At 49.6% G+C, this 22,123-nt stretch overlaps 6 protein-coding genes across 6 annotated transcripts; 2 read left to right on the top strand and 4 right to left on the bottom strand.

Moving 5' to 3' along the window:
* Nucleotides 1-4,963: 4,963 nt before the first annotated feature.
* Nucleotides 4,964-7,237, top strand: FTJAE_8743 (sensor hoxX; the record flags this gene model as incomplete). The annotated part of the gene is made up of 1 exon (XM_037355592.1): nucleotides 4,964-7,237. One exon carries the CDS (start codon nucleotides 4,964-4,966, stop codon nucleotides 7,235-7,237), a length of 2,274 nt encoding a protein of 757 aa, XP_037204162.1.
* A 205-nt stretch (nucleotides 7,238-7,442) lies between these two features.
* On the bottom strand, nucleotides 7,443-8,937 carry FTJAE_8744 (uncharacterized protein; the record flags this gene model as incomplete). Its single annotated transcript, XM_037355593.1, has 3 exons — nucleotides 7,443-8,012; nucleotides 8,073-8,197; nucleotides 8,250-8,937. The coding sequence occupies 3 exons, from the start codon at nucleotides 8,935-8,937 to the stop codon at nucleotides 7,443-7,445; spliced, it is 1,383 nt and encodes a 460-aa protein (XP_037204163.1).
* Nucleotides 8,938-10,763: 1,826 nt separating this feature from the next.
* Nucleotides 10,764-12,192, bottom strand: FTJAE_8745 (methyltransferase like; the record flags this gene model as incomplete). The annotated part of the gene is made up of 9 exons (XM_037355594.1): nucleotides 10,764-10,994; nucleotides 11,046-11,400; nucleotides 11,452-11,508; nucleotides 11,563-11,717; nucleotides 11,774-11,818; nucleotides 11,868-11,874; nucleotides 11,925-11,978; nucleotides 12,031-12,068; nucleotides 12,139-12,192. 9 exons carry the CDS (start codon nucleotides 12,190-12,192, stop codon nucleotides 10,764-10,766), a joined length of 996 nt encoding a protein of 331 aa, XP_037204164.1.
* A 1,648-nt stretch (nucleotides 12,193-13,840) lies between these two features.
* FTJAE_8746 (alcohol oxidase) lies at nucleotides 13,841-15,779 on the bottom strand (the record flags this gene model as incomplete). Its single annotated transcript, XM_037355595.1, has 3 exons — nucleotides 13,841-15,268; nucleotides 15,324-15,667; nucleotides 15,719-15,779. The coding sequence occupies 3 exons, from the start codon at nucleotides 15,777-15,779 to the stop codon at nucleotides 13,841-13,843; spliced, it is 1,833 nt and encodes a 610-aa protein (XP_037204165.1).
* Nucleotides 15,780-16,938: 1,159 nt separating this feature from the next.
* Nucleotides 16,939-18,198, bottom strand: FTJAE_8747 (uncharacterized protein; the record flags this gene model as incomplete). The annotated part of the gene is made up of 4 exons (XM_037355596.1): nucleotides 16,939-17,344; nucleotides 17,401-17,806; nucleotides 17,860-17,882; nucleotides 17,939-18,198. 4 exons carry the CDS (start codon nucleotides 18,196-18,198, stop codon nucleotides 16,939-16,941), a joined length of 1,095 nt encoding a protein of 364 aa, XP_037204166.1.
* Nucleotides 18,199-20,003: 1,805 nt separating this feature from the next.
* On the top strand, nucleotides 20,004-21,909 carry FTJAE_8748 (heterokaryon incompatibility (het-6OR allele); the record flags this gene model as incomplete). The annotated part of the gene is made up of 2 exons (XM_037355597.1): nucleotides 20,004-21,772; nucleotides 21,825-21,909. The coding sequence occupies 2 exons, from the start codon at nucleotides 20,004-20,006 to the stop codon at nucleotides 21,907-21,909; spliced, it is 1,854 nt and encodes a 617-aa protein (XP_037204167.1).
* Between the last annotated feature and the right edge of the window lie 214 nt (nucleotides 21,910-22,123).

The following is a 22,123-nucleotide window of genomic DNA, read 5'->3' on the forward strand; positions in this document are numbered from 1 at the left end:
CGGTTGAATTGGAACGAAAGGAACGAGAGACTAGCTCTTCGAAAGAAAGACTGAAGTGAATGAAAGAAGATGAAGATCTGTTGATGGTGATGAGAAGGAAAAAAGTCGAGAAGGACGGAGGACACGAGATGTCTTTATAGATTCTGGATCTCGACTCTCCCTAGCATCAACCTTTGGCGCCGCACAGGGATATCCAATCCATTCTGCACCGCACCGCACTCGGCCTTACACCAGAGAGAACCAGTTTTTCGTCCGGTGGAAGAATATCCTTGGTCGTTGGAGCGCCTGAAGCCCCCAGCTCATTCAATTCAAAACGCCAAGATGGGAAAAAACATTTCTTTCTCCATAGGCAAAAGAACCTGGTCATGCTGGTGGTCTTCGCTTCGCTATCTCGATCAGACCTGATGTTACAGAGTGCGGCGGGTGGCAGCCGCATCTTCTAGGGGTTGTTTCAGTGGATAGAATGTTATTGCACCAATCAACAATGCTGTTTAATTTAACTAAGGTTGTTGACAGCTCGTTTAGGTTCGTTCGCCCAACAGCGACAAAACAACCTAAAAAATATGCTTCAAAGACGGGTAGATTGACTCTGAGCTATGGCCGATCAACTTTAAACTTAATTAGTCGAACTATCTTGCTCCTTTGCGCACTTCAATCATAACTCTTTAGCTTCTATAGAGCTGCGGCAGACCCAACCTGAATCTGTCCTCGCGGCGACTCTCACGGCGCTGATTGAAGTAAGGCGAGGCCATGAAACGCTCATTTCAATCAGGGGGCTTCAAGACGTCTTGGCGGTAGGGGTCTGGAAACGATGTCTTTTTGGGCCTACGGATACGTAGTGGGGGAAACCCCTGGCGGGTGATCATAGCTTCACCAAATTAAGTTGAGCGCTGAGCAGTCGCAGTCTATGATTGTTAACCTTTAAACGAACCTAGACGAGCTCATCGAATTTGCAAATTTCATGATTTGCAGTGGTGCGAGGCGACCTTCAAACAGTTTTCACCATGTTTCAACAATCTTGTCGAGTGGTCTAGCAAGGCGCTGCTAAACGACGCACTGCATGTTATCGAACCATATGAACTGATCTTCAGAACAAATGCAAGTGCCAAGGTGCCTGAGACTGTTTTGTTTTGTTCGGCGAACATGTTTTTCGTGGAATATGAAACTGGCCTTGAAGATGGTGGCTTGAGCGGCTCCTCACCGCGGGATGAACCATAGTTAGTGCCTACAGCACGTTTGATGTCAAAACTTTAGTATGGTTCGATACCTAAACCGTAACTCTTGCGGTGGCATACGGTAGACTAGTCAGGTCCCGGTTTACTGGGAGCTCGATCAGATTCAAGCGCAACGGAGAACTCTTGCATTGCGAAACTTGGGTCTTTACTAGACCATTTAGACGACATAGCTCCGTGGCCCCAGATTCCTCCCGCGGAATTGTGCTGTATTGATTCATAATGTTGAATCATCGCGATATTCGTATGGCTTCCTCTGCGACCCTGCTGTACTCGAGACAGCTACGGTTTCAACACGACGCAACCTCCAATAGCAGATGGTGTGAGCAAACAGCCTGTAAAACAAGCATAAACTTCCATCGAATGACGTTGGATGCATTAAGCGCGTCGCAAACGTTACGTACGCAAGTCACTGAAAGAACTTGCGTATCCTTGATCGCAGAAATTGAGGTTGTATTGCTTAGAGTTCGCTGTCAACTTTAGGGGCTTGCGATCTTGGCAGGGGCCACAAATAAGCTTATCGCTGGAGGCTGACTGAACAGCACATCTGCCTGCGTTAGTGGGAAATAGTCCCCAACGGTAAAGCTAATTACCATGCGAGATCAGTTCATTAAACTGACACTTGAGAAAGCTCTAATCTCATCTCAATACCATGTTCTATCAACGTCAAAGTTCCTTGGCATTCAAGCGTTGTCCGATTACTAAAGATGAGCTGAGCAAATCTCAAACTCGAGGGTTGAGGCGCTAAGCCTTTACGGGTCGGTGTTTGCGACCACCGACGGCCGGGAGCTGAGAATCGCCAGGCGTATCGCCTTTCAACGGGGCAAAACATAAGCTAGAAAATACCAGTCTTCTATCCCCGACGGCCAATGCTCATGAAGACCGATGATCTTGCTCCCTATCTAACTTGTGAACCTGGAAGTTCAAGATTGACGGTGAAGAATGGTCAGGGCAAGCCTGCTAGGGGAAGCCGTCCCCGTTATGTCCGTTATGGGTCACCCGAGTCTGGAGGATCTAGGGATTCCGACACTTCGGGAATCCATATAAACTTTCCGCCAGTCGCTAGCCCAGAACAATCCTTAGATCCCCGCTGTTGTATACATATGTGTTCTATTATTACCTGACGCCCTTTCCGCGCTGTAGAAAGATCCCATGGTGGTCTCAGCTTTCGTTTCGTGGGGCTCGTTCCTGGTGAGCTGAACGATGAACTTCTGCCATCAGCTTGAGTCACAAGTGCCGCCTCAAAGTCCGACGGACATCCGACAATATTTACCGGGGAACTGATAACTCGGGAAGGAGGTTGACGAATGGGGCAAACTGATGCTGTCTCAAGGTCTGTCATGAAGTTGCAACAGGCTTACCCAATACCTCGTTGGTGGAAGATCATATAATGGAGGATGTTACTGTTACAATGGCGGGTATCGAATATCTGTGCCGCTATTGCCAATGCAACACGATGACGAGCGGGGGATCATCCCCTTTTCTCCGAAAGGAATCCCAACAGCTGCAAGATATGATGGGATAGAATGGTCAGGAGAAAAATCATGCTATTTGAATTGATCAGGCACTGTGTTACAATGTCTCATTTGTGAGCTAGATGTAGTATCTTTTGTTGAGTCACATGGCTAGGAGAAAGAGAACTTGTCCAACATTTTGACTTCTACAGCGGTTCTGCTTCTCAATTACAAATGCCATGTTCTAATATCCTTCTAGACTGGTATCGCACCCTACTAGACTACACAATAGCGCAAGCTCTATTATATGTCGTCTGGGAACGGCACAACTCCCTGCTCAGATCTTGGTGGGTTCTTATTGGCATAGAAGGTGATGAGGTATCGCTAAGTCTTGAATGATAAGATTTTATTGCTATCAAGACATGAAATATATATAAGCGTATCTTAGATGACACAGATGGCGTACAACATGCCCATTCAGAGTCCAAGTAGCCACTACTTAGTAACGAAGTGTCAGGTCCCATGCTGTTAGAGCTTTTATCCAGCGAATCCTTTGTGCTTTGGAGCAGCGCATGGAAATGAGGATAGATGTATCAAGCTATGCATATTAGAGAAGCAGAAATCATCAGCAATTATATTCTCAGAAGATGGCTGTAGTTTCCATGCCAAACTCGAGCCAGCTTCTACCATTTGTTTGAAGGCCGAGGTCCAATGAGTGTTAACTATCGCCGCTATTTTTAGGGATGACCGTGCCGTAGTCAATTTCATGGCTGCGGAATAGAAGCGGCAACTCTCCGCTCTCTGGTTGACCCCGCAAGCCATTTTGGTCGTTATCGATAACGATTGACAATCCTGTGCAATACTGTGTAGCGAAGAAATCAATCAAAAAACACTGGCAAGAGCTAAAGAATAGAAGGGATGGTATGATACTTAATCCGGGCTGCGATTTGTCGGTCATATTACACTTGTAGTTCTGTCACTTCAGGGCAAAAACTTGGGTACTTTCCTCAGGTTGATGCTACCCGACCTTTGCTGTAGCCATCATTACGCTGAGTATCATCCCTTGACTCGGCAAATGTTCCGCTGCCATGAGGTTGCATGAAAACAATCCTAAACATGCAAGTGCAGTCCGAATGCAGCAAAGCCGGTTCTCCCAATTCTCCCTTTTTATGACAACAGTCGTAAGATCAACACTTGTCATGCAATGAGAAGGCCCTTTAGCTCTGCACTTCAAAAGTCGAGAATGTCGATCAACTTACCCTGCATCTTTAAGCGCTGTTTTGACTTTTGGTGCACTCGCTCCGCCCCGCTCCGCCCTCCCCACCAATAGCCGGAATTACCAATTTCCGTATTCTTTCGGCGACGCGTATCACTGCTTGAAGTACGAAGGCCTCAGAACCCAACGGCAGGACTAAATTATCCCTTGGGCTCTGACTTGAGTCACATTGCTGTGCTTGGGTCGCACGGCTTCTTGTGGCACTTCAAACAGGGTGCAAGGCTTTGTGATATGGAATCTTTCTGACATCATAATTTGGTGTTTGGCGCGTCTGAGCGGAGGCCTGATAAGATAAGGCGCGCTCTGTCCCTCACTTCTTGGCCTACCATTCACTGCAGGGCATGTATCTGATGATGCTCCCTTGAATGTTAGCATGCTTTCGATCAGCATGAGTGATTTAACTCCTCATTCAGTGATTTGCTGCGATACATCTCGACCCAGCAGCCGGGTACCTGTGATCAGCAAGAAGCAAAGCTCAGCTACGCTAATCCACTGAGCCGTGTCGATCATTCACACTGTCGGTAAGGCCTCAAAGCCAAGCGCCAGGTAATCTCCCTTGCAAAGCCAAAGCAACTGCAAGGGGCACCCATCACCCGAAACAATGAAGCCAAAACTGAGATTACGATCCAATGAAACACAAAATCTATCAAGAAAGTTTGATCTTCGATTGTGATGGCTGCGTCCGTGCTGCAAGTTGCTTGCTCATCCTGGTTTAGTCGCGAGAGTTTCGATAGATCGTCAGCCACCGAAATTGTAGCCGTACCTCGTCGGGCCAATGAATCACTGCTTGTTGATGGGTATGATTGAGTGACACATGCGCGTTTGCCCACAGCTGAGCTGTCTAGTGCGATGATGCTGTTACACTGTCAGTCATTATGTCGCAAGCGTGAGTTATTCACTGACCTGCCTGTGGAGATTGTTACTTAAACCCCATGATGCTGCCATCTGACTCCCCCAGCTGCTGCTGCTGCACACAAAGTATCCTGTCGTAACATCTCACAATGGGTTCACTGAAGCTATCACGAGGTACTAGCGAGACCAGTCGCTCAAGCGATGCTGGTGAGCGTCGCCTGCCTACTACGCCGCCAATGAAGATCCTCTTTCTCTGCACGGCGCACAACTCGCTCTCTCAGCAGCTGTACCTTATCCTCAGTCAGAAACACGACGTCACGATTGAGTATGCGCTATCCGACAAAGCCATGATCGAGGCGGCGGCCCTGTTTCAACCAAACGTCATCGTCTGCCCGTTTCTGACTACGCGAGTCCCAAGCGAGATCTTCACCAAGTATCTCACCCTCATCATCCATCCTGGACCGCCAGGTGACGCAGGACCAAGCGCCCTCGACTGGGTGCTCATGGGCGACGATGGCAACGCCGTAGACTCCGATCAGCTACTCAAATCCCAATCCTGGAGCCAGAACGGCCGGTCGCACTGGGGTGTTACAGTATTGCAAGCTGTTGATGAGATGGACGCTGGTCCAGTCTGGGCATTTGAGCAGTTCAAGATCGACATCGATGCGCCCGGAGTCACCAAGTCAACCCTCTACCGCAAAGAGGTCACCCAAGCAGCCATTACTGCCACCGCTACTGCTCTGCACCGCATCGTCTCGGCAGCTAACGGCTTCTCCGATTCAGGCATCGCAGCAGCTCTATCTCGCCTGTCACTGCTAGAGAAACAGGACATTCGTGGAATATCGGTTGACCTCGTCCCCAACCGCAGTTATAAGAGTCTATCAGTGACACTGCGCAAGCCCTTTCTCGGTGGACCAACACATCGCCGACCACTTCTCAAGGCAGCGGACCGCAACTTCGACATCCAATACGAACCCGCTCGGACGATTTCGCGAAAGATCAGGTCTGCTGATTCGCAGCCTGGCTGCCTCACAAAGCTGTTTGGAGGAGTCGGTCTCTACGTCTACGGAGGTACGATTGAGGCTGGGAGAGATGCGAAATGCAAGCGTGGACCTGGGCAGATCATCGGTTGCAGAGACGATGCTGTTTGCGTTGCCACATGTGATGGACAAGGCATTTGGATCACTCATATCCGTCGAGTGAAGCGCAAGGTTGATCCAATGCTCTGGCCCAAAGTCCCCGCTGTCACAGGCCTTCTCGAGCTCGGCCTCATCGACCAAAGCATCCTGAATACTTCAGTATCACTACGCCCTCTCCTCGACTGGTCTAAAGCAACATACTCAACCCACCAAGAGATCTGGGTAGAGTTTGCTGCGAGCACAGGCAAGCGCCAAGTCGCCTTCGTCTACTTCGAGTTCTACAACGGCGCCATGAGCACCTCTCAGTGCTCGCGACTCATTGAAGCCCTCGAGTTCGTCGCTTTACAAGAGGCTCTTGATGCCGTCGTGCTCATGGGCGGCGACTCATATTTCAGCAACGGTATTGCCCTCAACGTCATCGAAGCCAGTGATGATCCTGCAGCACAGTCTTGGAAGAACATCAATCGCATTGATGATGTAGTGCATATGCTACTGGATGTGTTTCCTCGGAAGAACATCACTACTATTGCGGCGCTGAGAGGGAACTGTGCTGCTGGTGGCGTGGCTTTGGCAGCGGCTTGCGACGTGGTCATCGCAGGCTCCGAAGTCGTCCTCAATCCCGCCTATCGGACCCTCGGACTCTATGGTTCAGAGTATCACTCTCTATCCTACGTCGGTCGCTGTGGACCAGAACGCGCAAGGTTTATCTTGCGTGCTATGCTGCCCATATCTGCTTCTCAAGCAAGAGACATGGGCCTTGTTGACAAGGTCCTCCCAGCTTCGGGACACTTCCTTGACATGAGAATACGACACAACATCAAAGAGATGAGCTTCACGACTTACAAGCCCGGCAAGTGGAAGTCCAAGGTCGATGTGAATCACGCTGGACTTACAACAGCAAGAACTCTTGAGCTCGGCGAGATGGCCAAAGACTTCTGGAGTGCAAGGTCTGAGAGGTACAACACTCGACGGCGAGACTTTGTTCGGAAAGTCAAGCCAACACAGACGCCGCTACGCTTCGCGACTCACAGACGACGAGACGGAGACCTCGATGAGGAAGAGTCTGACTCCTTCGATGATGTTGCGGTGTTTGAGGAGCTGGTCATTGAGAGAATTTTGAAGGAGAGGCTATCCAAGATGGATTCAAGGCTGTTGTCTCTCCATGAGGAACTCAGGTCTCACGACCAACCATCTAGCACAGGCGGCGAGACAAGAAGGCCACAGGAAGGCAAGGGTTTGATGTTTCCTTGTTATTATGAAGTAGATACCCACGTTTGCACTTGATTCTAGTTGTAATTAGAGTTATCCCCTCTCAAAATGAGCTACCAAGTCCTTTTTATCATTACCACCCATTCGCCACATAAAGCCTTTGACAGTACAATCGCTCTCGAAAACTGAACTTGCACCCAATAGTAATGGTTGAACCGATACTCCAGACTTCGCCAGGTGGCTGGCTGTAGCAACAAAAGTTGTGCTACGACAAGTACTCTTACCCTTTCATGGCTGCTTCATGCGCTGCGCATAGCACTTCGTCAGGAGCAGACAGAAATCTGTCCAGATCCACATTACACCGGACTGTCTCGAGTGCTAACTTCCTCCTCGTCGCCCGCTTGATGATCTCTTCTTCTTTGGTAATGTCCTTCTCTAGAGATGCGATCTTATCTTGTTCGTCTTGACGTTGCTTGTTCTTCTGATTTTCCTCTTCTATTGCTTCCAAAGTGTTTTGGGCTTTCTTGAGCTCCTTCTGCTCGTCTTCATACTCCAGGATAAAGCCGTCGTACATTTTTTGCAGAGCGTCTGAACACTTTCCACCTTGGTTCTCGATCACCACGTGAAGGGTCTCCTTTTCCTCCCTCACTTGCCTCACTTTCTCACGTTTTTCGTCTCGTTCTCTCGTGGCTATTGAGACGCAGTGACTGGCTTGCATCTCGATTGAAGCTAGTTTTCTTCGGGTATTGTGAATCTCCTGGTTGTATACGTTGCGCCAGAACTCAGCAGCATCAATCCTTTCGCCTACTGTCCGAAGGTTGCGATTGATAGCATAGAACATCGTCGCTTCCTATTAAGTGAAATAAATCAACGTCGGCTTTAATATCAACAGATGGGGTACGGTACTGACAACTTGACTGAGACAAGCTTCTTCCTCTGCATCGACTAGGCTGAATGCTTCCTTGGAGTCATCGATGTTGGTCGACACAAATTGCTCGACCTGACGCGAGCGTTTGCTAGGGACTGGACAGGGTGCTGAGATGGTGTTAGTCATGAATCGGGTCGAAAACAATATATGGAAGCATACGAGGAGGCATGTCCCGCTTCTGAGTCCAAGTCCAATCGGGCGGCGGCGGAGGGGAGTGCTGAGGCCGATCGGATGGACCGATTGCACTGCTCACATTGCTGATATCGCTGAGAACACTCATTTCCCTACTGAAGTCGATCCCTGGGAATGGATCGTCGTCGTCGTCATCGTCATCATCATCATCATCATCGTCAAGATTGTCCTGAGGTTGCTGCTTTTGAGCGATAGTGAGCCTGCGCCATGTTTTCGGTCTCACTTTCCTAAAGGCACCATCATGGCTCGACCGTTTGTACTTGTTCTGTTTCGATGTGATTTGGGAGTTGGCCATGTTGTCTTCAATCCACTTTCTAGCCTTCGCGCAATCTGAGTTCATGGTGGGTTTGACTGCCTTGCCATTCTTGCTCACTTTCTGGCGCTCCCTGGCCTTCCGTACCAGGAACTCCCGCAGTTCGTCCATGGTCACCGCTGACCCAGGAGCGTGAACAGCTTCAACGGCAAGGGCGAGGTTCAGCGCGGCGTTGGTGCCCCAAGCGGCGACCTTGGGAACGTAATCGCGTGGCAGCCAGTCCCAGGGATATTTACCAGATGCCTTGAAGATCCGATTGACGCATTTCTGCACGTCTGGGTGTGTGTCACCGACCCCAATGTCATCGTAAGAGGCTGGTGCCTCGTTGCGGTTCGCATTCATGATGCGCAATTCGGGCTGTAGGTCGAGAAGAGTTGGCGGCAACGGTCAGGAATGTCTTCAAGATATAGGCGCTCCCCTCTGAAGCGAAGAGAGGAACTAGGAGCGGGATGAAGGAGGGGAAGAATGAATCAGGCTCTGGGCCTGTTCTGTTGGCTCATAGGTAGCAAGAGCAAACAACTTTTGTGCATTGCGTTTGCTGGGAGCCAGGATCTGTCGGGGAAATTGCAGCCGGGCTCCGATTCCTCTTCGCTCAGTGTAACATGGCTCGATTACAGAGGGAAAAGAGACAATAAGATAAACAAACCCTTGCAGAGTTTCAGGCAAGCGAGGCTACGTTTGCATGGTCAAAAGCAAAGAAACTGTTGGTAGTGTTCGGCAGTGCTGTTGGTTGATGTGCGGTCGCTAAATAAACCCAGCGCCTCAGTGGGTACAAACGTCCTGTGTGCCGTGTTACAGGGGTTTTAGCGGATAATCCCCCGCCAAGGTTACCTTTGATGGATGTTTGACAGGCATAGAGGCTATCTTCGCCAGGACAAACACGACGCAATCAACAAGCTAATTATGAGAGTACATCGCAAAGAAATTTATGAAGTTGGTTAAAGTATTACTGATTGGTGCACATGCCTTCCTAACTGTTGTGATTCCTCCAACGAATGCCGTTTTCCAACGAGCTGTTTCATTTGGTGGCGGGGTCCAAACGCCAGCCCTCTGCTAAGTTAGTGAAGGTCAATGGAATTTGGAGGCTTGCCCATTCCACTAATCTCGTGAGCTTGGCAGAATCGCACCATTAGAGCCCATCTCCTCTTCCCCATGAGAACCAGGAATCAGACCCCTGTGATAGAAGAAAATCGGTTACCTTTAGCGCCACCTTCAGCCGCTGTCAACAACGATCTCAGAAACCTTAGCGGCAGAGCGGCTAACAGTGCTGTAAGTTTAGTGGGCCATAGGGGCTCTGTTAGCGGAGGGCATCCCACCTCATTGATCATTGCCAAGAACTGCATCCAGACTGGCATACACGATGTGCCATCGTTGAGTAGGTCTAACTCTAGAAGATTTGACTCGACAATGCATTAGTAAGAGTGCGAGGGGCTAGGCGCCAGCGCAGAATAGCTCGGCCATGGGTGAAGATTATTGGCATCCAGACGGTGAACATTGAACGTGGGCGAAGACGACAGGCTGAGAGCTGGTGAGCGCAACCGTTTTCCCGTCAGCATTTGCGAAGAGCACCATATTAGACATGGCACATAATTCAGAGAAGCTACCTTGGGAGGCTCTCGCCGGCGCCCTCGTCGATCTTTGCGTGAATCGCGGTACCCGTCACGCCAATCTTCGTCGCCCCGCCCATGCGACCGTGGCTGCGATCGATAAGCATCTGTTTTTTCGTCGTTCTCCTGAGCGCGACCTTCTCCTCCCCGTCCTTGACTTTTTATAATCGCCCTCGGTGGCGGTGGCAGCCCGGTCAGTACGCCGAGAAGTCTGCCAGCCGTCGTCTATGGTCGTTTGAAGTCGTCAAAGCCGGGACCGGAAACCCGGCGCTCTGTTCTCCAGGTTTTGGAAATTTGACTCAAACCCAGCTTCTCCCCAGATCGCACAGATCATTACAGGATGAGAGCTTGCGAGTGTAGCTCTTTTTTCTTATCACAATTTGCTAAACGAGCGAGATTTAAAGAAGGGCTCACAGCGCAGATATTATGTGAGTCCTATCGTATTTCGGCAACGCTAGTTACATGATTCAGTGGACTTGTCTGCATCTTTTTATTTGCCTTTCACATCACCTGTACATTTCGAAATCATGCCCTTGGTACTGACAACCACAGGCCGGAATTCTATGGCTTTCTCCCCCAAATGAAGTAGACAGGAAGATATAGATGAATAGAGGGGTTTCGTAGCTCTCCTTTCGCCTTCGCCATAAGAACCTGAGTTTCCTCTTTGCCCCATCCAAGGACCTTTTCCAGAAGCATCGGAGTATATGAGTCGATGGCTGCACAAGACTGAACAACCTGGCATTTGCCAACTTCCTTCAGAATAGGGTCTTTAGGCCAGGCACCTATTGGAATCTGCCTCATCATTAGCTAACGACATACTTTCTCGACAGGTATAATACTCACTTTTCGGACTTCTTCGTGGACATCCACGAAGCCCGCCTTGATCACCTTGTCTTTCCAGTTCATGGCGCAGTCAATAGGCTTTCCGAATTTGCTGCTGCTGTCGCGAACTGCTTCGGCCCAGACCTCTGCGTTCACGGCCTGCTTGATAGAGTCGTCGTCTGACATGAAGAAACCACGCTGGGCTTGGAGTTCGAGATAGCCACCGCTGTTGAGGTTCTCGAACGCACGATCAAAGAACTGCTGCTCGTTGCCGATGCATCCTTCAAGCTCTCGGGCATGGATGTAGTCGAACGGCTTCTTGTAAACCCAAGGGTCTTCAAAGTCATCGACTTCAAAGACGCAGTTGGCAGGAACCCTGCAAAGCAATATGAGCTTGGGCTAAGGGGAAGGCATGCTCATAACTCACCAGTCAGGCTGGATGGGGCTCAGATCTGTACCGACTACTTCGGCTGAAGGGTGCTCACTTGCCAAGGTCAGCAATGGGGCTTCAGCTAGTTACCGAGAAGCTATAACCTACTCTGCAAAATCGATTGCCCAGATGCCAGTACCTGTGCCCAGATCAAGGACACGTTGGGGATTGTCAATCGGAGCAGTATGTAGCTTCCCTTCTAGAAGAAGACTGTAGATATGATGAACCAGATCCATGCGGTTCTGCTCTTCGTCGTCGTTTGGCTACAGTGTATGATTAGTCGAGTTCACTTGAACATCCGATAGTCGAGAAAACTAACCACTAGGTATGCTCCTTCGTGGAAAGCATGATATCGACGGCCGTGCTGTTGAGCTGTTAGGCTTCCAATCACTCGGGGATCTCGTATGCCCTACCTCATATCTGTAGAGTTTTAGTAAGAAGAATGGTCGGCTTGAAGTGTGACCTCTCACCTGTAGCTAAAAATGCTTGATTTGAGAGATGTCATGTAGCTGGAAGAACCCTCTCTGCACTGACTGTTAGTATAGAATTCACAAGATGTCCGTCATCATGACTGACCCGAGGTCCAACGTAGAGTCAGCGTCTCCGCCATCATCCTACTCTTCATTAGCTACTATTTTACCTAGTAATTGGGTACGGTACTTCTGCTTCTAGTACGGCAGGTACATCAGCAGGGCTTTCAGCACGTTCGGTTGTTGGTTGAGCAGCTGGAGAAGCCATTTTGCTAACGACACAAGGCTCTGCAGGAAGTCTGCAAGCCAACACTGGGACGTCCCCCTCTTTATGACCTGTTCATGCTTGCGTGTAACTTAAGTGGTATCATATGCTGTATCTCCACTCGGCTAATATTCAGGATAGACGAGGCCAATTGGGAAAGCCGCCGTTTCCGCCTCGGGCTTCTGGGGCATTATCCTTGTCGATCGCCCTTGTTCCCGAGCGGCCCGCCGCTTGTCACTCTTCGCACAAGCTACCCAAACTGCCTTGATTTAAGGCATAGGAGCGATGGAGCTTTGTAGCTACGACTATGCTCTCGAATGACGATGAAGGGCTTTACTAGTACTGGAACCCCCCCAAGCGCTTTCCGGTAGCTCGTATGTATCTTCGTGCATGTATGATGTGGAGATTGTCACAACCCTGTCTCATGAAGTTTGTTGGTCGCACTGAAACCCAGTTTAATACGAATGCACTGCAACCTGCTCGGTATTTAACACCATAAAGGGAAAGCCTATTAACCCGCAATACTTGATGCGATCCTGGTAGATTTTACATGCGATTGGCACACATTATGCAACAATTGCTGCTATTTCCATGGAAAGCGTCTTGGCAGCTTCTCCCAGTAATGCACAGGGCCGCACGCTCGATTAGGCTGAGGGCCAGTGTTAGCCTGCCGACTGTTGAAGATAGTATATTGAATCTAAAGCCGAGGCATTCATGGGAATGTTTCTCAAAGTGAAACAAAACAGCAGGGTAGTTTCCATCTGGACATCCCTCGAAGGAGGTCAACCGAGGCTGACAAAGGTTCAGGACGTCAACACTAATGAGCAAACTCACTACAACTAGAGCGAATGCCATTACTTGAGATCGGAATGGCCACTACCCTATAAGAGAGCTTGTAGAGGTACTGGGTCGAAATCTTTGTCTTGTGGAGTGCGGATGGATCTGCACTGTTGACCCGCAGGTTGGTAAACCAGACACTTCACGCTGTCCAAACAGATCGGATATAGGTTTTGACGACAGCATCACTGGTACATACGACCATAGGTAGTGGAAAATACGGGATCCCGTCTGCTCTCCCATAGTCAAGCCACTAACCGGCGGATTAGTAGTTGGGTCGGTGACGACCAGCGAATCCCCGCTGTTGTATGTTTTTTGGTGTTTTCCCATACTCCCTTTTTTGCTGTTGCACTGGACAAAGTCTGTACCAAGTGTTGGAAGCTCCTGAAGGTCTGTAGAATGCAGACTGGGCTGTGTTGCGGTTGGCAGCCACTTCTACCCTCCCAGCCTCACCATGCTCGAATCATTTTTGCAAGATTCACGATAACGCGGGGGACATGTATAACTTAAGAAAAACCGGAAGGAGACCCGTGTTGTAGGCCGTGCTATTGCTCGTGATGGGTTTCATTACTGATGAAATGGCGAAGTGTGTGGGCTTCGATCTTGCAAGTCACTAGAAAGCCCCTGACCGTGTAGATGCATGTTCCGGAAACGTATGTTGTTCAGGTTTCAAGACCTTGTGTGTATTCGTTACTCATTGCTACGCTACTATCAAACATAAAACCAGATTCATCTCGTCAGTGTCCTTACAAACATTGCTCATGCCCAGGTCAGCTTTCGAAGACAGACTACTAGTCAGCAAGCCACCTCAGCCTCACAACTTAGCCGATGGACCAAGACCCAGATCCTTGATGATGATATCAGCAGCCTTCTCGCCAACAACAATAGCAGTGTTGTTCGTATTTGCACCAACATTCTCCGGAGGAATACTCAAGTCAGCCAACTTCAGACCCTTGGTACCGTGCACATTCAGTCTCGCATCCACGACACCATTCTCATTCCGAGGAGCCATCCTGCAAGTAGAGATGGAGTGCCACGTCGTTGCAACATTCTGTCGAACCCAGTCCTCAATGGCCTTGTCATCTTCCGCTGAATACTCGAGATCTGTGACATCACCAAGAGCCTCGTTGATCTCCACCGAAGCGGCCTTGGATCCAGCGGGCCATGCTGGGTGACCAGCAGCGATCTCACCACGATACATCTTTGTTCGACGCATGATCTCTCGAGACTTCTTGTAAGCCCAGATCTGCTTCTTCAAGTCAATATCATTCTCGTCACTGAGGAATCCAACATCGAAGTCAAGAGGGTCATCGAGTCCAGCGCCGGTGATGTGGACGTGGCCGCGAGAGTATGGGTACGCAGTGTAGTTGCCGACAGTAACATATTGCTCTTCGGGAACAGTTGAAGGATCTCCAAGGAAGCAAGAGATCATACCCATAAGCATCAAAGGTCGATTGGGATAGTCCTTGAAGTCCCGATCCCAAGCCTTCCGGAATTCAGGCCCAAGTGCAGTAACATCGGCTTCTGTAGGCCGGAGCTTAGAAGAGATGTCAATTGCATTCCATCCCAACATGGAATCCTTTGACTTGATAAACTCTGGGCGCTTGTCGGGATTTCTGAGGATTCTGTCGGCTGTTTCGTGGGGTTGGAGATTGGTCCTGTAAGGGTACAGAATGAGGTTGTGATCCTGATACTCGTGGCCAACGCCAGGCAGATCGACCTTTACTTCGACACCAGCTTTCTTGAGAACTTCAGGGGCGCCAATGCCTGATCGTTCAAGCACGGGTGGTGTGCCCAGAGCACCGCATGAGACAACAACCAGCTTCCGAGCCTTGACACTCAACGTCGGATGTTGGGTTGGTGTGATTTGAGCTTGGAATGCTGGGTTGGGAGTGTACTCGACACCAACAGCTTTCTTATCATCATCAAGAAGAACACGGACAACCTTCGACTCCACAAGAACATGAAGGTTTGGATACTTCTTGTTATCAATCTTGTTGTGAAGATAGGCCGTAGCAGTATCTTGCCGACGACCATCTTTGGAAACATATCGGAGCCATCGCTCAACACCATTGTTGGCGTCGAGAGTTTGCAAGTCATGATGCTCTGGCCAGCCGACCTGAGACATACCGTTGATGAAATCACTTTCTGGGTTCTTAGAACGGTATGTACCGTCAGAGATATGGACCGGGCCGTTAAAGCCGTGGTGTTCCGGGTTACCTCGGCCATGGTATGTCTCAAGCTAGACGGAATTAGCCAAAGTCTCAGAATACTCCAGAGTAATTCAAAACGCATACCTTCTTCAAAAATGGAAAGATCTCATCGGCAGACCATCCTGGGGACTTCCAAGAGTCAAAGTCTGCTCGCTGAGCGCGAGTGTACATCATAAAATTGATCGATGAGCCTCCGCCAAGAGTTCCACCGCAGGGAACGATGGACTCGCGTCCAGCCAGTTTGTCTGACTTGTTGGCCTTGTAGAACAAGGTCGTGGTGGAGGTTGGCAGCAAGTGATCCAGGAAAAAGACAGGGTTCTCAATGCTCTCGACCCCACGGTTATCTTGTCCACCTTCAATTAGAAGGATAGACAGATTTGGATCAGCCTCCGCCAGACGCCCGGCAACGACACATGCTGCTGTTCCGCCTAGTTCACATAATTAGCAGTGTCGGTGGGTTAGGTACAGAACAAGCGTACCTCCAGCGATGATAATGTCGACTTCGGTAATGTCGCTAGCGAGTTTAGTATATAAGCCCATGGTCAAGACTGGACGATCCTTTCGGCTACGTGGTTAGAAGGTAGGAAATGGGATTAGAAGAGGGTAATGAGCGAGTCGTGCTTGGTGATTCGAAAAGAGAATGTCCCTGGTGAGGGGAAGTTATATATACATACCTGCAGCTCGTGTCACCATGGTTATTCCTTGCGGGCTGCCAGCCGCAGGATAACCCCGCGCGAGTCACCTGCAGGTCCTTCCAATATCTCAGCAACCCATCTCTGGACCCTTACAATCAGACTTTACTTGACGTAGGACGTTTCAACTGGGGTTGTCCAGACGCCGATCTGGTCGGGGTACGTTGCACCCATCTGGGGCAATCTGAGAATGGTAAGGTGAGTTCCCCATATCTCCTAACTACAATAAGGCTGGTGGATAGAGGCAATGAGCTTTGGGCACCGGGCCGTGTTGAGAAATGAACAGTGAGTGGCTCATCAAGATTCTCGAGACTCCACTGGTTGTGCACCTTGGGGGTTTTAGCTCAAAGCCCATGGGTCACTTGAGCGGTCCAGACACGGGAAAGTGCTTCGTTGTTCCTTGGATGCAACTCAGAGCTTCAATTGGAAAGGGAGCACGCTGTAGCTAGTCCTATTTGATCGCTACCTCGGTTGCTCGGTTACTCTTTGGAATCTTGGATCAACATTTCAGCTTCGGAAAACGATCAATTGAGGACTGACGACGACTCAATTGACTTGTAGCTAGTCATTGTTCGCCACTTGAGCTGGACCATCGCACAGCTAACCATTTCTAGCCTCCTTGCACTAATAATTTCTTGTGTCCTGCAAGCCCCGTTGTGCAGAATGTCTCACCGGAGCTGCTCTCCACGAAGCTCACCGAGTCTATGCCGAGCTAGGGCAACCCGGTCGCAGATCATGTCGGCGAAAAAACCTTAGCTGCTGGGTCTTTTCCATTTCTCCTTCATCATGTCACGTTTCCTCAGGGTCAAGATATCCATTATTAATTAATATAAGTATGTTATACTAGTGATTGTTCGTTTCTATGACTCTATGCTTTCTAATTTCTATAATCTCCGAGCCACGTTTTGTGGCGCATGTTCGCTATGCTTGGCAAGCAGAGAATGTCACCGAAATGCCGTCTCGTCTCCATCTTTCAACTCCCCTCCACCTCCGTCAGCCCTAGTGTATCAGGGATACGAGTAAGGATCCTTCAGGTGCCGCGTTGAGGACTGCGAGCTGGCATCATCCTCTTCGTGCTTAGGCATGACTGTTACATGCGTCTGTGTGACCTTTGTGATACCCGCTGGCTGGGGTCTGTTTTCGCTGTCGGTTATCTGACCGCCTGCGTCAATGCGCACTTCCAAGTTTCTTCCCGTAGACGAGAACATGGCGCCCTTTCCTGTGCCACCTGTGCGATTCGAGTTACCCGACTTCTTGTTCGTGACGGCGGCTCTGACCTTGGAGCGCAGATCGGTACCAGAGGGGTATGAGCTGTGATCTCCGGTCGCACGAACAACCCGGACGATAAGTGCGGAAATGTTCATCTCAATGTGTAGCTTGAGCATGTAGACAAGAGGGTGGAATTGCACGTAACTAAGCGAGTCAGTCATTGAGGTCTCGCATCAACCATTTGGAGCGGGGGGACTCACATGAAACCATTGCCGATGGACATGCTGCCAATGAGGATGACGTCCAAGCTCATGGATATTGCAATCATGACAAGGTTGTACCGCATCAGAGGCTGGTATTTGGTAAGACCATTGGCGATAAGCTTGATGCGAATCAGGTAGACGAAGTAGCCGTGGAGTGTTGCGTCGATGACCAGGAAGAGGCCCTTCTCGATGCGATCCCAGACATAGTTGATATCATGGTAACGCTGAGAGATTTGCAGCTGAGAAGGAATCCAAATGCAAAAGACACTGATGTTAATGAGGCCAAGGGTAATTGCAGTTATCCATCGAATTTTAATGGCGTTTCGTCTGTCGACCATAAGAAGAGAAATTCGGTTGATGATGATTCCGCAAATGCATTGAATTTGAACAACCCAGGCGCACACTAAAAGACCAGTCAGTTTCGTGTTCGTAGAATATTCGAAAGATGTGTCGTACGGAGAACAAAGAAGATCCAGAAGCTAAGAATTACCGGTCAGTATGTTGTCTCAATCTGAGGGGCCGGGGGATAACATACCTGGGAGCGATGTAACCACGGATAAAACACCAAGACAAGACTCCAATCAACATCGACGCCAACCACTCGGCCCAGATCATCCAGACATAGGCCTTAGCCCGTCCTGTGCGCTTCCACTGATCCCATGTCTGTCTTCCCGCCTTCTGGCCCGCAAAGATTCCAACAGCGAGAGTAAAGCCCCAGATGACACTGGCGACCAATTGATCGGTAGTGCTGGGCTTGACGTATACGTAGTGATCCGGTATTAAGAAACCCGCCATTGTGATATCGAATCGGGAAATGGTGACTGAAACAGAGAGAAACAAGCAAACCGCCAAGAAGACAGGGTTGCGACAGGAAGAAGGTCTTTAAGCAAGAAAAAAAGGATGGCAAATCCTTGCCAAGGCCCCGAAGTAGATCGGAATCTTGCATGATGGGGGATTTTAGAGGTTCCAGAAGCCCCGGCAGTCTGGTGAATAGACCGAGATGGTGAATCCATAGATCTACCAGATGGGCAAATGAGAAGAGCGCGCAGTGGCGGACCGCCGTTCGCTAGTGTTTTTAGGTGAAGATGGCGTACAAGATTATTCCGTGCTAATGGATAGGGGCTCGTTTTTGTATGGCTAACCGCCTGTTCCGCGTGGGCGGCACGTGGATGTTCGAGTCATTACGGGGGACTTAGTTTGGGTTCGGTTTTGCTAGTAGGGGGTTGTTTTGCCTTGGATGAGGGCTGTGAAAAGCGTTGAGACTCTAGAGGATGGTAATTTCTTTGGGGGTTTTGATGTCATTTGCTTTGGGTACGAGGTGGAGCTTGGGTATTGAGCTGACAGAAGATGTTGACTCTGAGGGGATACGAGCAGGCCCCAGCCTCTACCTCTGTTAGGATCCCTTGCAATGTCGCATTAGAGTGAACCTGATTCATTGTAAACAGCTATGGGCGAAAGGCCAAGAGATATCTTGCAGTAGCGATTACTCCATGAATCGTAGGTTTGAAGCTCAGCGTTGCAATCCGCCAATCTCCCGAGAGCGTGGATGTCCCAGAGATGGATCTGAGTAGATCATGCCTCATGTGGCTAGTCGTTGCCACCAATCGACCATCCGTCTGTGCTCAAGCCGGAGACTCACTGACTCGATCTTGTTGAGGCAAACCTCTGGCTTTGCCTATTGAGACCACGGTACTCAGCCTGTCCAAGTCGCGTGGCAAATGAAGCTAATTGATGAAGATTCTGTTCATCTCATCAATTGTGTCTGCGCTCGGGATGTGGAATTCCCGTGTCTACGGAGCAAATGATCGCTAGCTTAAGGACAATTGACCTGGTTAACGACCTAGACGACATCCATGCAACCCCGCATTAATCTTTGGTCGCTACGCCGACGATCGAGCCCACGCATGATGGAGGGTAGATTGAGGGGAAGGGGAGATTGAGTTCAGAAGCCTTGCCAACAGAACGGCCTTTTCGTAATGATAGCCGTATCAGATCAATCCATAATCCTTCTACGAGTTTGCGAAAGTTTCCTGCCAGTGCTTCTTTTTTAACTTCTATGGTGAAAGAATGATCATTCATGGAGAGCACTGGCTTGTGTTGGATCGTTTTGCATCGCCGTATTAGCCTTGATTGCGCTCCGATACCTAGACAGCAAAAGGCCGCCAACCGCTTCTTCATTGCTTCATCCAACTATCTGATCTGTGATCAATTGTTGCTTTACCTGGGCTGTTTCATCGCTTCCACTAATTCCATGTAATGTAACGTAGTTGCTTGCGCAGCTGTATTGCAGTTTGGTCAGCCTGCATCCGCGCTTGCTAGCTCTCTATGCTGATGCACTGTTACCGTCTGTGCTGAAGCCTCAGCGAGCGCGACATCAACAAACACGACATGCCACTGCCGTAGCCGTAGCCTTGGCGGTATCAACTCACGAAATAGCTCTTGGCAATCAGTCACTGTCCAAGTGGCTTGTGTAACTGTGTTTAAAACTAATCAAGAGGAACATTGATATCTACAAAGGCATCTTTTGTCAAGTCTGATGCGTCATTTTCCATCACCCGCTACCCGACATTCGATGCCCACCAGCCTCACTCTCCCGCCAAATGGAACAGCCATTCACTTACTCGCCACTCCCCTCAAACGGGTGGTTCAGACTGCTGAGTATCCTCCCGTCACAAGATGAGACATCCGATATATCATGTGAGCTGCATCATCACGAGCTGTCTGCCTGCCCTCAGTATGAAGCCATCTCATACACATGGGGCAATGACGATGCGGCGATGCGACTGCTGGTAAACGGGACTGTTTTTGAAGTGCGGCCCAATTTACATGCAGCTCTCAAGGCATTTCGACAGCCTGTTGAGGCAAAGCTCATCTGGGTCGACGCCGTCTGTATCAATCAGCAAGATCAAGCGGAGAGGAATCGTCAAGTTCTGCAAATGAACCAAATTTACTCTCAAGCTCAAGCTGTCGACGTCTGGCTCGGAATCGCAGATACAAACTCTGACGCTGGTGTTGCTTTCCTGACCAACTTCTATACGCTTGTCTTTCGTGATACAAGTTATCAACAGTCTCCGTCGAACGATGCACGCACGGCCACAATGTACCCAGATTCCACGCCCTTTCACGAGTTTTATGCGCCCATTCTAAAGCTTCTTGATCACCCAGGAGCACTGACGGCATTCAACCATGCGGTAGCATTACTCTCCAACAGCTGGTGGAAAAGAATATGGACTTTGCAAGAAAGTGTCCTCTGCCCAAACGTAATCTGCTGGTCGGGTTCAAAAACGTTTCCTTTCGAATACCTCTTGGGCCTGTCCCATTTCTTATATCACCTAGTGAATCACGATGCTCACAAAGGCGCACTGGCCCACAGAGACATGACTCTTGGCGCCTTAATGCTCGTCGAATATCTGCGTAAAGACATGGTTGCTCATGGGAAAATCGGACTTACAATGGCGCTTTACTCGACCTGGAACCGCGCATCTTCGGATCCGAGAGACAAGGTCATTGGCTTGCTGGGTATTGTAGAGCCTCGCGACAGCCTCAAGCCAGAATACTCATGGTCAGTCGAGAAGGTGTATCGAGCCGCGATGCGAGCCGCGCTCGTCGAGGATGGCAACCTCAACTGCCTTGGCCTGATCTCTGAAAAGAAGGAGTCTCGAAACAAAAGCCTGGCCTCTTGGGTCCCTGACTTCGAACTTCACTCCGAGCCATTCAGGGACTACATAACTTCGCTGTCCAAAGTTCTCAACAAATGGTCGATCTACAAGGCTTTTATGAGCCCAGAGGGGCCTTCGGGCATAACAACAGATGAGGATGACAGTGTGTTAATACTCAAAGGCTTTTGCCTCGATTCGGTGTCCGTTGTCGGAACTCAAGCTCCAGGTCCTGACTTTGAGAATGTAGGCGAGACAAACCCTGAACACTGGAGGAGCTCGATGAGAGATACATTAAATCAGTGGAGATCCTTACTTCCACCTAACAATAGCTATGTAACAGGTGAAACTCAGGCTTTGGCATTTTGGAGAACAGTTCTGGTTGACTTGAACCAAGGCCGTCTGGCCTCGAAGAAAGGCGGTACGCCCAAAAGGCTGGACAAGAACGATCTGCAGGAACTGTTACAACTTGAGACCACGGAGGGAATGGAAGGCTTGCTAAGCACGTGGGAGTCATGCCTTCGGCCTCTATACCGGCAACTTCGATTGATTGAGCAATTCAATCGGCGTTTCTTCATGACAGGAAATGGTTATATGGGACTAGGCCCGCCAGATATCCAACCCGGTGACTCTATCTGTCTCCTGTTGGGTGGATCCGTAGCCTATGCATTGAGGAGAAGTGCGCATGAGACCTGGACATATGTTGGCGAATGGTACGTGTCATCCTTCTATCCGATTTCGATCTTTGCCAATAAAGTGTTGTAGCTACGTGCAGGGGATTATGGACGGAGAGGCCACACTTCAAGCAATTGAAGATAAGACTGACTTCGCCGAGTATCGTATTGTCTAATCAGTAGAGATGAAAAGCTCGAAGAGCTTCTGAGATGGTGGAGTCAAGAGTGTTGAATCTAAAATCGGCACGGAGAAGGGGGAGGAGCCGTGAGCTTGAAGATACGGTCTCGGTGGGCGAAAGGTGTACTTCCTTCTGTGACTCAGTAGCATCTTCATTGACTTCCGTTATTGCTAGCATGATGAGCCTCGAGCGAAGGCTGGAAATAAATCCT

Source organism: Fusarium tjaetaba (genome assembly GCF_013396195.1).
Source record: "Fusarium tjaetaba strain NRRL 66243 chromosome Unknown NRRL66243_c0000192, whole genome shotgun sequence".
NCBI lineage: Eukaryota > Fungi > Ascomycota > Sordariomycetes > Hypocreales > Nectriaceae > Fusarium > Fusarium tjaetaba.